We start from the raw sequence: 15,888 nt of genomic DNA, 5'->3' as shown, positions 1-15,888 counted from the left end.
ATCTCCTATTCACACTCTCCAAAAAAGAAAGGAAAAGAAGATTAATAAAAAGTATTATGATGAAAATTAAGATTAATACAATTCTTTCATTTTTGTTCAATGAGAAAAAATAGTTTCATTATTCTAAAATTTAAAATGTGATTCTAAACTAATATATATTTTTTATCTATATATTATATATTCTCTCTTTTTCTTTTTCTCTCTTCAATTATTTTAAATAAACTTTTACAGAAAGAGCTAAGAGATGCCTATAAATTAAAAAAGATAGACCTTTTGAGACATATATTTTGCAATTTTCAATACAGTTTAAGTATAAGTTGGTCGAGTTTTATGCTTCGAATGTATTGTAAATGAGAGTCGCGTCGGATTCGGAGTTGGTGATGGACATGCTGATCATGCGTTTCGCGCTGCGGGCAAATGGAGAATAAGGAGCTAGCAGGAATTTTTGGTTCGTGAATAGGATCATTACGAGGAGAAAATGATCATTTAGGAACGAGGAAAAGTTTTGTAGCGATGGGACGCAAAGACACTGCATTCTAACGCGTGAATCACTTTATTTTGATAGTCGGCTGCCAGCCGACGAATAAGAACGAATTATCAAATCGACTGATAAAAAAGACCTTGTTTTATCTCCTTTAGTTTATCTCACTTCTTTTCCAGAACGTTAAATCAAAAGAATGTATTGCGTGTGATATATATATTTCCTGATTTATTATTCAGTATTATAGTCTTTTCTACGATTTATCACATTCTTGTCGTTTTATTTCATCTTTTCATTTATTTTCTTCACTTATCTCTGTCATTTATTTATTTCTTTATGTGCTTTTCAATCATTTAAAGGAGACACAAATTATAGGCTTTACAATTAATTTATGTCATAAATTAAAATAATTCACGCGTTAGGTGAAAATGTTTTCTTAATCATACACGCATATCTTTAGTTATCTCATTAAGTTTCTTCTTAAAATACGAAGCGGCATCTTAACACGTTGCCCTTGCATGAAATATATTTCATTCAACATGCAACCTTGTGTTCTATTAATTTAACCGTCTCTTGCATTGCTTAATTGCCGTTCAATGCGTAATGTGCGTCAGGTTAATCGGAAATCACGTGCACGTGATATGTAATACGAATTTTTAGCATTCTTTGCGAAACCTTACTAAAAAAGTTTACCAAGTCGCAAGTATTGCAAGAAAGACTGCACAATTTTGCATAAATTTTATAAAATCTTATTTATTTTTCTATTACATTATAAAAAGATTAATCATTTCTATCTTTCTTTTGATGTAATAATTTTTAAACTATTAGAAAAAATTCAAAAAACTCTGTAGTTTTATTTTTAAAGGTTTCTTTATCGAGCCATTCTTCAATCATGAGAAAGGATAATTCTTCTAGCTAGGGAGATACTCCAATTTGACACATTTTTACATTTACAGCCATACTTCTTCGTCAGCTGAAATAAATCGGAACGTTTACGATTTCAATCCCTGTTTACTCACGATATACGTGCGGCAAGCGCTTTATCAGCGTTATTTGCGTTATATTGTACTTTCTACTTACCTGCTGCCCGCAGGAGTAAAGTCCGATGAACGCAGACCAGGCAGCGCGACTGTCGAATATACCGTCGAATCGTCGTCGTCAGGAAGAAGTAAGACATTCGCGCGAAACCTGTTTTGGCGTTATCCAAGATTGCTCCGCCGCCTAAGTAAATCTTGTTCGCTCTCTCTGCTCTATCCAGCTGATTATAAATATATTTCATAAATATATTCTTTTTCATACTACCTCGGTAGACACGAATCGTTTATCTGCTACCGAGTTAGAGAACGGTCTTGACTTGAAACGACGCTAAAAGTAAAATTAATATATCTAGAATATTAAGAATATTAACGTAGTGATAAGAGTAAAAGTGAGATACAGCTTTCAAATAGGTAGTAGAAATGTCTATGTAATCAGTCTGGTAAACAGCTGCAATTAATTTTCTTCATAGACGAATTAATCCTTAAAATAAACGCACATAAAAAATTTAAAGAATTGGCTTTACTATTCTTTTGATATAAATTACATTCTTTGATTTATATAAAGTTCAATTGTAATCTCGATCGTAAGTATCGCATTATATTCAGGTATTTGTTACTTTAAAAAAGAAATAAATCCTCACACATCATGCACCCTGCTGTTATAGGAATGAACGTACAGATGATTGAAGGATTGATGGTATAGAAATCGATATTATCGCGCTTCATAAATCATAGAATTATTTACAAATAATCTGAAGAAGAAATAGAAAATTTGTCGCGGGAACGTTTCAATATCTTTACTTAATCATTTTTAGAAGACAAATTAGATTTTTCAATTGCTGGAAATTGCATGAATTTAATAATTTTATAGTCTGATTTTTATCGAATTATAATTAACTTAATTTTAAAGTCGCTTTCTAAATAATAAATTTAATAAAAAAATATTTTATTGTACATATATACGTACGAATAATATATATAAAAATACATTACATTACTAATAAATTGTATATTATAATATAATATTATAATTAAATTAGATGTATGCTAAAAGAACCATATTGTTCTCTCAAGCATTTCACAGAGTTTCAACAGCGGATAATTTTCTTCTTAAGCGATTCTTCGTGGCGGGACGAGCATGTAATTAGACACGTTCTTGCATCTTCGGCGTATACTGCCTAATGCCACTCCGCCGTGCATGTAATTTGCTAATATTGCAGCTAAGGTTGCACCTGATGCAATTTCGACCCTCACGTACGGTTGCCACATCGTATATTTTCCTACGAGCCTTTAATTGTTTTAATATAAACTCAAAAATTGCTACCTCGTGCCTCCGTTCGAAGGTGCATCAGGTTTGCATCGCGATCTTTTCGACGAATTCCCTCATTAACGACCCACGTTTCCGTTCTCGATCACAGACCCCTACGCGATAAATAATGATACAGAAAAATTATGAAATTATTAAAAATTAGTTGAATCTTACGATTCTCGTTCGTCAACGTCGTTGCGAGATCCTTAATCGATTTTTCTTGCACTCAACCATTTTGCATTACATTTTCCGACCGGCAAAGTCGCGAAAGAAAAATCTCACGGATAAAATTCTCAACAATCGTGACTTGACATTATAGCCAGCGAAATTAATTTTCCTCCGTGCCTCTTGACTCTTCGTCTTTGTTTTACGTGACGAAGGAGCAGGGTCTGTTGACTTCGCGACAGTGAAGAAATCGGAGAGAACGTCGAGGGGCGCCGCGGCGTGTAAAGACACCGCGAGACCATATTAGTAACGTCTCTCGAAGACGCATCGTCGTCTCTCTCTCACGCTTTCTCATCTTTCCGTCTCTCGTCCTGCTCGCTCTTTCGCCAATGTCAATGACTGCTCTCTTGGGGCTAGCTGTGACCCCCCGTGTGAACGAGTCTGGTCTTTCTCTGTGTCTCGCTCTCGCCCGGAATGGCGCTTTCACACGAAGGTGGAAAGGAGCGCACAATGTGTGTACCCGCATAATATTCGACGCGGCGTTATATCACGCGAGTTATATTAGGCTGCGAATATCCTGACCTGCGAACACCCGTTGACAAGTGCTCATTACGTGGCGCGGTATACCGGCGCCTTACGATTCGAGATCTCTGCCTCCCGTAAATAAGAAGATTAACTTTTATCTCGAATCTACATACGTGGAGCTTATCATTATCCAAATGATACAATGGTATAACGTGATATAAAACGATACGTGATACAAAAACAAAATATAAAATGATATAAAATTGAAAGACCCCCAGAGAGATGAAAAATAACGACTTAAAATAAACTTGGCAGAAAGACTCAGAATAAGGATAAATAAAGGATTTAATTTAATAGAAGATCTAGAAGATACAGCAGAGTGAAAAATGCACAGAATAATAAAAAGGTTGATGAAGTAAACTCATTATTTGCAGTATTTAACCGTATATAGTTGTAAAATACACGGGCTTATTTAAGCGCGATATTTTTCTTATACGGCGGCAATTCGTTTGATAGAGGATTAAAGGTGCAGACAGTTTTGATAATTGAACGTCGGAACGCGGAAATCCGTGCGTCTGTCTGGTCGAATAGGCTCGCGCGGACGCGGGTTACTTGGAGAACGGACCTTAAACCTTAAGGTTGAATAACGGTTCTTCCGGCGCGCATGCATACCTATACCTACCTACCTACCTACCTACCCATCGTGATGTCTCTACGGGGGGATCGTCGCCGCCGCCGCCGTCGCGATTTCTGTGCTGAGCGTCGCGAGCGGTGCAACGAAAAGCCCTGGCGAACGAACGAACGAACCTGTCCTGTTCCGCTTCGTCGCGAACAGCAGCAGGGTCGACGCACCGAACGTGACGATATTTTGACGTGCTCGAAGCGAGCTCCGCTGTCGCGAGACTCGGCTCGACACGTGATTCGCGCTCGATTCGCAGTTGCGCAAGTTGAGTTGAATCGCGACGGTGTACAGTAAACGAAATGTATTATAGAGAAGCTGCGGAAAGATGTAAGAAGTTATAGAACAGCTGAAACTGAAACATAAGAGATCTTTACTGAAGAAATTTAAAAGAATCGCTGGAACTGACCGAAGCATGTGTCGAAAAAAGAAGTTTTGCTAAAAAAGTTGCATATATTGATATGCGGTAATGTGTAGATAAGAGATCTTATACATATATAGATATTGTGAATATCATAACAAATACACGGAAAAAATTGCAAACTGTATATATTCTTTGTACTGTACATGCATCACAAATGTCTAAATTGCAACGAAGATTCTCTTGTAAATTAAATCACGGCCAGAAAAAATGGATAAGCGAAAAAGCATAGACGAATAGGAACATTGTCAGCAGAAATTATCGTTTAGATATACAGCTCGCATACATTACTTTAATTTAAATGCCTTTATCTGATGCATAATGCTCAGTAAATAAAAGTGTCATAAAATAAAATGCACAAAGCCGCAACTTGATGAATATAATCATGGCGTTCACGTGTCGACCGATTCAAAGGCTAATCACAACATAGCTGCGACTCTCCTGACAATTTAATTAACCTGACAATTTAATGACGGGAAAGTTATTGTTCCACGAGAGACGAATGATACACTACGGCTGTCGGTTCTTCTTGTTTGAAGATAATTATTTTTCTTTATCCTCTTCCGCTCCACATTTTGTCGTGGACAAAAACGCCTTCGTCATTGTCAAGACACCACATTTAGATATTGACCCCCGCGACCTGATTTCCCCTTTTCGTTGAAATTTCTAAGACGTCGGAGTATCACTTAAACTCAAATAAAAAAAAGCCATAATTTAAAATCACAATAAGAAAAGATCCAATTACTAAAAAAATTTTTAGTTTCTTATCTTTTAATCTCTAATTAGTTTTCTCTGTTATTTAAAGTTAAAAATTTATTATTCTTCCAATTACAATTTAATAGTAGAACTTTTCCATTTTTCTTTTTCCCTCTTTATTCGTTAATATGTATCAATTAATTCTAAATTTTTTTATGTTATACATTTTATTCGGAATTGTTCCAGAGCGCTTTTAACATATGTCTCGCTCTCAAGTGATTTAAATTAAAGTTGCTTGTTACAAAGCTTTTATCGCGTGCGCGAAACCAGCCGCATGGAAACTCGTGATAATACTGTTTAACGACAGAGTGCATCCTGACAATTTTAACTCATTTTATTCCTGCAAATACGATCCTGCCTGTCATTTCGTGCAGTAAAAAATTATCTATCTTACAATGTTCACGATTTATTAAAAATGTTCTATATATTTGATGCCAATATTAAATAAATAGATATCCCTGCAAACATTCCGTTATTATTTATAAATACCAAGCATATTTGTTTTAAGCAAACTTTCAATTAAATTTTAACAAATTTATATAATTTGAGGATTAGTTTTTTTATGAAGATTTTAATGTCAAAAATTAAAAACTTGAGAAATATTATTCTCTGCTGACTTATCGTTAAGAAAAATTTAACGTAAATTATAGTTGGAGGATTTATAGATAATTTACTAAATCTCTATATAAAACTATATACTACACGCACAGCTCTTGGACAGTTCGTATTTAATTTCTACGTGTAAATCGGCATAGTATATATTTGCAGATGCCGATATAACAGATTATCAGTTGAGCCAGATAACCGAACATCCGCACCGTACACGGAAAGTCGTTATTTACTCTTCTTGATGCGTCTTTGAGAAACGTATCGATTATTAATTAGACACGCCGTTACGATACGGGATCTTGATGATAGATGAAGCGATATGAATGTGTCCTCCCACGCAGCTCCCTCCGCGGATTGTGAAGATATGCAAATCATCCGCGTGTTGTGACATCTGGGACATTTCGTCAGATATAATTATTTTTCTCTCGGCTGTATATTTGTCACAGTTGAACCCATGTTCATATACGTTCCCCAAAATTTTTTGCGTCGATATCCAGTCATTTTGCATCGTGAAAAATTCACGTTGTCGCGTTATACCGGTTCCGATAGAAACCGAGTGGAAGGGCCATATTAGGCGTCCGACGCGGTGCAACCGCGTCGTCTACCACGAGCACGAGGCATTACTGTCGTCTAATGTACGTCCAGTCACGCCCCCGCTGGCTGGGGCCCGAAGAGCGAGCAAGCGAGCCGCGGCGAAACGAGACGAAGCGTACCGAGGGGCCCCATCGGCCGCGGGCCCCCGTCGCCGATCGGCGAGATCGCGACGAGCCGAGCTCTCGCGAGGTGTTCCCGGCCGACCGGGTCGCGAAGCCGCGCGCGACCGCTCGCGTTTCCCCTTGCCGAATAATCTGTCAATTACACGGGGATAATGTGCTCAGACGCGTGTTATCGTTTCTCGGATCGATAAGCCGATGACAAGTCGGTTCCTCAGCTGCGCCGAAAGCGAAGTCTCCGCCTTCTCCAAAGTGGCCTAAGTACGTCTAAGACTCTAGCTGTCATCGGAGTTAAAGTGGTTTCCAGGTTGAACGTATTGTGTGCAATGCATCGCTGTGGATGTGCGTTAAGTGTATATTGAATTTTAGGGGAAAGCCAGATAATGTTAAACAATGTAGTTAAAACGAGTGAGAGGATTCGAAAGAAATAACACATTTTTGTCATTTCGTTATTTCGTGCTTCTTAAATTATTTTTTATCCTTATGTTTGTGACGTGTAAAAAATATCGTGTTAAAAATAAGGGTAAGCTTCATGATAATCATATAGTTACAATACTTTCGTATTTTTCAAATTCTTTCAAGTATATTTATATTTAATGTCATATTGGAAAATATGAGAGTACGTTAAATATTAACCATAATAACTCTCTTTTTGATGAGAAACGAAATAGCGCAGTTATAAAAATCCATTTATTTCTATGAAAAACTTGTTGAATTATGCGAATTCTTCAAATCATTTCCAGGAACGTGTGTAAAATAAAATTTCATACAGTCAGTCTACAAATATTCTCAAACATAATAAATAATTCCATAACTACTTTTGAATACGTATTAACGATAATTAGTCCCCATCGTATAATGCGTCTAACGAGAAAACCAGAAAAATGTTCGGTACGAATGAAATAGGTTGGCGCCGGCATGATTGCCTCCAACCAGTACGGCTCATCTTTAAGCGCATCTCGTTCTTCAGAAATGGCAGTGCGCAACCGGATGTGCACGCCTATTCGCGTTTAAATCTCGCATTAATGCAGAGTGCTCATATTTTACGCAATCATACGCGTCCTTTTCAACGAAATTTAAATATAACGGAAAAAAGTGCACTAATACCATTCAATCTTCTTAACTTTCTCGTATTTCATACGTTTTTCACTTATTTCTATTAATAAGATATTTCTGTTATATATAAATCTGATCTTTATTTATGATTTTAATGTTCAAAAGTTGATAAATAATTTAATCATGCGTACAGAAAATTTACTTTCTACTTTTCATTAAATATTGGGACTGAAATTACTGATGGGTTTAGATAAGGTGAAATGAAGTTGATTATAATATTGAATTCATACGTTGCTCTTCTACACTAAAAAAAAAGAGCCATTTATATACATTCCTTTTTTATTTTCTTTTTTGAAACTAGTGGTGAATAAAGTCCGTATCTCACAAACGCTTGCGCAATTGGCAAGAGATTTTCGAGAAATTATGAATTGTGGAAAGGACGCGTTTCTGGTTTAGCGGAGGCTTGTAGCAACGTCGACATTCGGGCACGCGTAAGCGAATAATTTCCTCGATCGCGATATCCGATCCTGCATGAGACGTCGCTACACCTCCGGATGTGAGCGCAATGACTGTTCTCGAGTTTTCTCGACTGTCAGAGACGGAAGTGGATGAACACAGCCAGGTGCGTAGCTGGCTGCATGTGCATTCACGCGATCGGCGAAACGATCTTCCGTCCCCTGCGTCGTCTTCATCGTCGTTTTATCACGCATCTCCTTTTTAACGAACGGAGCCTCGACTCTCCGGTCGGATGTCTTTTGTTGTCAAATAGAATTTCTCAGAGCGTTGTTGTTGCAAGTTGTCGAAAAATTATTCATGAAAACTCGCGCATATCTGCGACGGCAAAGTAGTAACTTGCATCGCCGAGTATGGAAATTTTCTTCCTGGGTCGGATAGGCCGGCAACGCTTATTGGTATTCTACTCCTTTGCTATAGTCTATCGCTATTCTCTTGCACGATTCATTGTTCGTACCTGATCCGATGCGGAGAATGAGATAGAGAAAGAAAGAGTGAAACCGGAGAGAGAGAGATAGAAAGAGAGGGGGAGAGAGAGTGGAAGAGAGAGTAAGTAAAGTAGACTGTGTTTCTTTGTTGCAACACGTGAAACCGCAGAGCGTTTGGTGAATAAATTCAAGGATCAGTTTATACGCATGAAATGAATGCCGTAACACACTTGCGTGTCGTTAAAGAATAATATAATTGATGAAAATAGAGATTAAGGGGTAAAGAAATGAAAGATTGGAGAAGCGACAGGGAAATATATTGAAAGAGATATCCAGACGTTTTAACGCGACAGCATTATGGAATTAAGCGCCGCGCTTAGTCGCTCGGCTGGTGTGACTTACGATCGGTTGCATTGGCGTGATTTTTCTTCGAGCGCCCGACGAATGGGAATCGAACGCGTACCTGGTGAAACACCCACGAGACACGATCGCGGAACGTTGTTGGCACCGAGCGACGAGATGTAGCAATCTCGTTCGTGCATGGTACGTCGATTCTTTTTATAACAAAAGGAGCCTAGATACGACCCCGTCCGTTGAGTCACTGTCGTCGTTGGCATAGGCAATCGGCAATCAGTTGACATAGCCGTGTTCCGTCGTCTCGAAAAGGCTCTCTTTCGTTTTGCGCATCTCCTTGCGGCGATTTATCATCCGGTCGATTAAACGCTCGTTGAAAACGCTCATTTCAAAACGAAGAGAAGACAGATTGTCCCTTGTCGTGATTTAATATTATCACCCGGTGCATAGCAAACGTTTCAACAAAAAGATATTGCCAGTGACGTCAGTGACTTGAACCGTCGTCGTTAGAAGGATTTCGAAGATATCGTGAGCTTTAATCCAACGTCGTAATTACAACCGATCGGTTGGTAAGATTTTGTATAATGTTATGAAAAACGGTTAAAGAAGATTTGCGAATGTACTCGTCGAGAGTACGTTGAATGAAGTCAGCAATTAATTGCATAATTGCGGTCGTCAGCTGCGTGACATTTGAAGTAAATGTCTGATTATATAACGTTATGAATAAACTTCGTGCACAAACTTCGTTCTCGTCTAATGTCTATAACATTCAACGCATGCTTATTGACGTAATTAACTGAACATTAATTAAATGCAAATGTACGAAGATGTCAAACGGACTGCGTATAAATCCTTGTATCGATTCAATGTGAGCAGTGTTTTTCATTTATAACTTTTGTCTCTTTGATTTTCAAATCTTAACTCCCACAAATATTGTTCAAAAGACAAAAATGAAGCGGTCGAAGCCAAAGCCTGCTCTCGCGGGCCGATCGCGGGCCGCACGTATCTCGCGCGCGTGTATCGCGGGAGCAAAAAAATTCGCTAACGCGCCGTAATTAACAGCGCGCTCGACGAGGAAGAAAATCCGGCGGCGCGCGCGATTTTTGCGACCGCTCGGAGTGTGATGAAACGGTTGTTCATGGCTATACGGGAGAGAACACGGCACGTCACGTGCGTCAGTTGCGTGAGTAAGTCTTGGCCATTAAGTCGCGCGCCGCGACGACGTCGACGAGGGACGCGCCGCCGCCGCGCGCCCGGTGATCGAGATATATCCGCGCGGCTCGTAAACTCATTCGTTTCTGCCGTTCGATGAATAATCGGCGCGCGCCGATACGAAGATACGTGTGTGTATATATATATATGTGTGTGCAATGGACGGACGCGAGAGCGGCCGTTAATTACCCGCGCTCTCGGCTGGGAGCAAACAATAATTAAGCGTAACTTACGTGTACAGGCGATAAAATCGCGCGTCGCACTTGGCCGCGTAAAATCCGACGCCCCGAGAGAGAATAGTTTAACGCCTGAACGGCGTTTCGGTATGCTCTCGATCCCTTTTTGTTCTTTAATTCGACACAATCAAGAAGGATATTTTTGTAATTGCAAGCTGATCGGAAGACCTATGACGCGATATCGCGATAAACGACGTGAAAAACAACTGGTGGAACAATTGTCGGGTAAAGACAATCGCAGCTGGAAGAAACGGTATCTTCATTTAGCGGAGCAATTGCGTTTACTTCGAACATTCTCTTTAAAAGCTGCTCTTTCAGCCGAGCCTTTTATTGGGCCGCGTCTGCTTCAGCCGCGCTCGCGACGTTCTCCGCGCCGCGAAGTTGCGAAGTTCGGCGCGGCAGGCAGGCCGACGAGAGGGTACCTCGGGATCTCCAGCATCCGGCTTTGTGTTCGCAGGAGGCTGAAGGCTGATCTACAGTACCTGAGAAGAAGGGGGCTGTTCAAGGCGTCTGGCAGCGGCGGCGGCGGCGGCGGCAGCAGCGGCGGCGAACTATCGCATCAAGGACGCAAATGCGCGCGATGCGGCGCGTCGTTCGGTAGATTTTACAACACCGGCGCGACTTGCACGCGCTGCGGACATCGCGTGTGCCGGCAGTGTCGCACCGAGATCAGGAACCACGCGGGAGGTGACAAAGAAGTCGAGTGGACCTGCAACGTTTGCTACAAGATCGCGTAAGTGCTTTACCAGAAAGTTCCTGGTAAACAGTCGCTTCCTTGCGAGGCACTTTTACGAATAGCCGAACGTCGAAAATCAGTTTTCTATATATTATTTAATGATAATTGTGTAGTAAAAAAAAAATACGGTGTATTCTGCATTTACTTATATTTGCAAGAAAATATTATACCTATGTAATATTTTCTTGTAAATATATATAAGTAATATAAAGTTATTTATAATAATATCTCGTTAACGTATCATTGATTTTCGTGCAATATTATTATTTCACAAAATTTCTTGCTACACGTTTTATACAAATATCTTTACTGATTAATGCAAATAGAGTAAAATCACGAAGGCAAACGAGCAAATGAAGTATGTGAAACTTCAACGATGTCGAATTCGGGTCGAAAATGGAGGCTATAATGCCTCTTCCGCATCGCGTGATTCTTTGTTTCCCCGCGTATCGTCGTGCGCTGACATAATTTCGAACCCGTTCAATTTGCAGAGAATTACACGTCGTTACCGGCAAGTGGATGTACGAAAGTACGACTTCCAGCGGATCCGTCAGCGAGAAAACAGCGCAGATCCCGGTGGACATATTAAACCGCAGCATCCGACGAGCTTGGACGATTAATGGTGCGTTCCCAACAATTAATCTTCCGTCGATGACTCGGTAGAAAGTACGAGGAAAAGGAAAATTCGTCTTTAACGGAAAGCTAAATATTAGCGAGACGATGTTAATTAATGTCACGATTATAATGATTTACATGTTGATTTCCTGCGCACGTTTCCTCATTTTCAGAGGCTCAGTCGCGATTGCTTCCGCTTCGTTTTGCATGACAGCGAATTTACGATAAATTATTTTCTCCAAAGGTCCTCCGACACGTTGGTTAGCCGCGAGAAAGTCTCCGGAATTGCGAATATATCGCAGTCTACCGTCTCGCCATCAGGATTATCGAGATCCATTGGAGGATTCGAGCTTCGACGACGGAACGTTATCGAAGCTTGAGAATTCGCGGAGGAGCACGTTGGACGTGAAGGACTGCGCCGAGGATGCCGGTGACAACTGCAGAGATGTAAATGAAGCGATCGAGAAAAGCGCATCGACTAACGAACGAACGAAGCGAGAAAAACCAATCGTTAAAACGGAGGATGAAGTGCCATCACCGGACAGTGTAAGATTTAACAAGAGAAGCGAGCGCTCGACTAAGGAGCAGGAAGATCCTGTGCTGGAACAGAGCACGCCGAGGATATCGCTTATAAAACCGCCGAGGATCCTCGCGAAGCTTATATCACCCGAGACGAAACCAAGTCCGGCGAAGCATGGCGAGAGAAAATCGAACATTCCCATTTTTAAAAGGAGCTCCAAGGAGTTCGAGGATATTCGGAGCCCACAGGAGTCGCCCAAGCGATCACTTATTCCTCAAAGGTATCATCTCTGTCTTCCTTTTGCGGGTAGTGAGAGCGACTCCAATTTCATTGAAGCATTTCTATCTTTAAAATAAACCTCATTTATTTATAATTGATTTATAATATCGAAAGCCATATCTTTAAGGGTTGATAATAGCAATAGATTTATATAAAACTATTACACTTATTAATTATAAACAAAAGAAATTCTTAATTATTATAAATAATTAAATACAATCATTTTTATTAAACATAATTTCTAAATTATTCATCTCTACTATCATTTTTTTTTTAGATACAGAGGAAGCACTGATGATCTGCGTCGCAGTCGCGAGGACATAAGCGTGCCGAGCTTGATACCGAAACTGTTGTCCTCCCGCAGCAAAGAGGACCGATTAAAGCGACAAGACAGCAAGGACGACATCCGTCATCTATCGAGATCAGCGCGAAAGGATTTTAAAGAAGAAAGCAAGTTCTCGTCGCTTGTTATCTCACCAACGTCCGCCAGCAAGGACGAAGTGTGCAAGTCGGGAATAAGGATCTATCGCCGTGACAATAGTCGCGAGGACGTGGGCAGGGACTGCGTGAATTCGATCAAGGATTCCACGAAAGGAAAGCAGCAGGAGAAGCAAGAAAGAACGGAGGTTGTGGGCGGCGCGGCGAGATTGAAATCCACCGGCGAACAGAGCGGGACGGCAAGGTGCGAGGACGGCAAGGACGACGCCAACGACGCCGAAGGATCGTCATCGAGGAGAGAGGAGGCAATTGCCTCGTTCGTACCGGACTCGACAGTGCCGAACGCGCGACCGGACGAGAAGGCTGATGCGGAGCATCAGGACGCGAGGATGATCGACATGATCATCGTGGATAACAGGACGCAGGACGAGCGGATGCGGGAGCAGGACACGATGGTCTTGGGCAACGAGGCGATAGACGAGAAGCATTTGCTGGCGACCCGTGAGCCGATCGAGTCCGTCGCGGAGAACGATAAGGGGCAGGACAACGACGAGGAGGAGACGCGGGACACCACCGAACAATTGTTGGATGTCGGCAGCGACGGTGACGTCACCGGGATCGCCAGTGAAAGAAAGGGCTCGCTGGAGATCGGTTATGGAAAGAGGCTGGACGAGTTCCAAGTGGTCAGTGTATATGCTTGTGTATTGTTTGTGGCATGTGGGCGCGATACATACGCGAACGAATTCGTGTGCGTGTGTGTGTGCTGGAGGTGTTACCGGCATCATTTGCGAAACACGAGCCTTCTCTGATTTAAATATATTCGTGATATGTCACTTTTCACTTTCACTTTCATTAATCCGATATAAAAAAGTATTATTCAATAAAAAAAACCTGCATATTTAATATTTATCGTGGAAGAGAGAAGAATTGTATATTGGATATTTTTATTTACGTATCAATCGTATTTTCACATGAATAACTTTTCGTCAAGTTATATCGGATATAAACCTCTTTTCTGATTCTTACTTTCGATTTTTATTGAAAATTTATTTTATATTTTTTATTATCTATACATTTTATTAAATAACATTTTTTTCTTTTTAGACAATTTTTTCAAGACGTATATTTTATTGTTTTACTTATCTAATTTTATTTCATTAAGAGATAAGTGATTCCAGTGTAAAGCATAGAAAGTAAAGGCTAAAATCATTATTATTTAGCTGCTTATGCAAGAAATGACGAAATAATAATTAATAATTATTTTCTGGGAAGCAGAAGTCCTATTCATGAAAGTGCTGATTACATATTTATGAACAGCTGTCTATAAAAAGAGAGAAGGTTCTCACATACGCTTGATTTTATTATCTATCAGTATTCATGACTATCGAGTTGCTTAATTCTAATCATGATATTGTCATGCGCATAATTGTTTCTTAAGCAGGTACGGCGAAAGTTCTCCAAAGAAGAATTCTCGAATCCGGACGACACCGACGACACTCCGAATAAGCGTTGTTCAAGCGTAAGTTAGTTGCATCATTACAAATTCAATATTAGTCGCAACAAATTCCATTCAATTCACATTTCGAGGAATGTTTAGTGAAACATTTATCGACATTTTTAATTGTAATAATAATAATTTTTGGAATTTAATCCTTCAAATATGCTTTATATTAAATTGCAAATTTTTTATCGATTGTATATACTTTATATTACGGCTATTCTCTATTATCGTATACTTGCAAGCCCGAAATTTTGCAAACAATTGCTTTTAACCGAATTCTTGTTTTATTAATAGCATCTATCGCCGGAAGCCAGTCCATTGAGCACTAGATCATCGAGATACAGTCCTCGGGAGAGCGAGAGCGAACCCACTCCCGCATTGCCACGTAAAACCGGAGGAGACTCCTGTTCTGCCTCCCAAAGGATACGGGACGCTATTACGAGGACCAGGAGAGAGTCCAACAGTAGCACCAGATACGAGAGTAGCGGCAGCGAGAGCGTCAGGTGCGTTTATTCATGCATTTCGGTAAAATTAAGGCCGGTATTCATAGTCGGTTCTTATATATATTTAAGATCGTCTTAAGTACGATCTTAAGATATCATAAACCAATCACAGAGCCGTATTATATGGCATCTTAAGACATTACTTAAGACGGTCTTGAAATAAGAACCGACTATGAATACGGGCCTAAGTGTCTTTAATACAATAAGGAAGCGCATTCATACGCACTTTTCTTTCGCTTTTTTAAGAAAGAAAGCTATTTGGTTTTAAAACAAAATCATATTAATTTTATAAATATAAATAATAAAATTACACATTCTCAGGATGCAAAAATTTCCAAAATCAGACGTTGTAATTTTACTTCATGCTTATCACGTAGATTAAGCGAGACCGGTTTGCACGGATACGCGGAACTGACTAGGAAGGTGAAGTTCTTCGGAGGAAGCAGCAGTGGCGCGGTTTCGTCGACGATTGGCGGCGACGAAGTTGTGCAACGCGACAGTGCAACCAGTGCAGGCGAGGATGAAATCAACGAAGACGGCCACGACAGAGCAGGTCCAGTTCCTTCGCAAGGAAGGACGATGCTGCGACGAAGGAGGCAATTCGACGCTCAAGGTAATTTATATATATTTTATAATTGTGTGTGTAACACATAAAATATGATTAAAATATACATATAATTTTTCCAAGAATTACAACAACAATCTTGATGTACGTAAAAAAATTAAATATAGTTGTTTATTTAAACGATTATTTAAACGGATCGAAGAAAATTAACACTGAAGTTCTTTTTTGAGTCATTTA

At 39.9% G+C, this 15,888-nt stretch overlaps 1 protein-coding gene and 1 long non-coding RNA gene across 6 annotated transcripts in view; one reads left to right on the top strand and one right to left on the bottom strand.

Moving 5' to 3' along the window:
* LOC143904211 (uncharacterized) overlaps positions 1-15,888 on the top strand; it is a 50,987-nt gene that overhangs the window by 5,324 nt on the left and 29,775 nt on the right. For 4 of the 5 annotated variants that reach the window (XM_077418656.1, XM_077418653.1, XM_077418655.1 and 1 more), the window contains exons 2-8: positions 10,952-11,227; positions 11,722-11,852; positions 12,090-12,645; positions 12,922-13,765; positions 14,521-14,601; positions 14,878-15,086; positions 15,464-15,699. In XM_077418656.1, coding sequence (XP_077274782.1) covers positions 10,952-11,227; positions 11,722-11,852; positions 12,090-12,645; positions 12,922-13,765; positions 14,521-14,601; positions 14,878-15,086; positions 15,464-15,699 — 2,333 coding nt within the window. The remainder of the gene's footprint in view (positions 1-10,951; positions 11,228-11,721; positions 11,853-12,089; positions 12,646-12,921; positions 13,766-14,520; positions 14,602-14,877; positions 15,087-15,463; positions 15,700-15,888) is intronic. The other variant, XM_077418654.1, reaches the window with a different exon arrangement.
* Positions 268-9,711, bottom strand: LOC143904219 (uncharacterized). Its single transcript, XR_013258868.1, has 3 exons — positions 9,095-9,711; positions 1,562-1,846; positions 268-1,454 (listed from the first exon to the last, which is right to left on the bottom strand). It is a non-coding gene; the product is annotated as an uncharacterized LOC143904219 (long non-coding RNA).

This window comes from Temnothorax americanus, unplaced genomic scaffold (assembly GCF_048541705.1).
Source record: "Temnothorax americanus isolate GAGA-0224 unplaced genomic scaffold, ASM4854170v1 Scaffold5, whole genome shotgun sequence".
NCBI lineage: Eukaryota > Metazoa > Arthropoda > Insecta > Hymenoptera > Formicidae > Temnothorax > Temnothorax americanus.
Note: the sequence above shows the minus strand (reverse complement) of the source record. Positions and strands in the feature narration are given on the sequence as shown.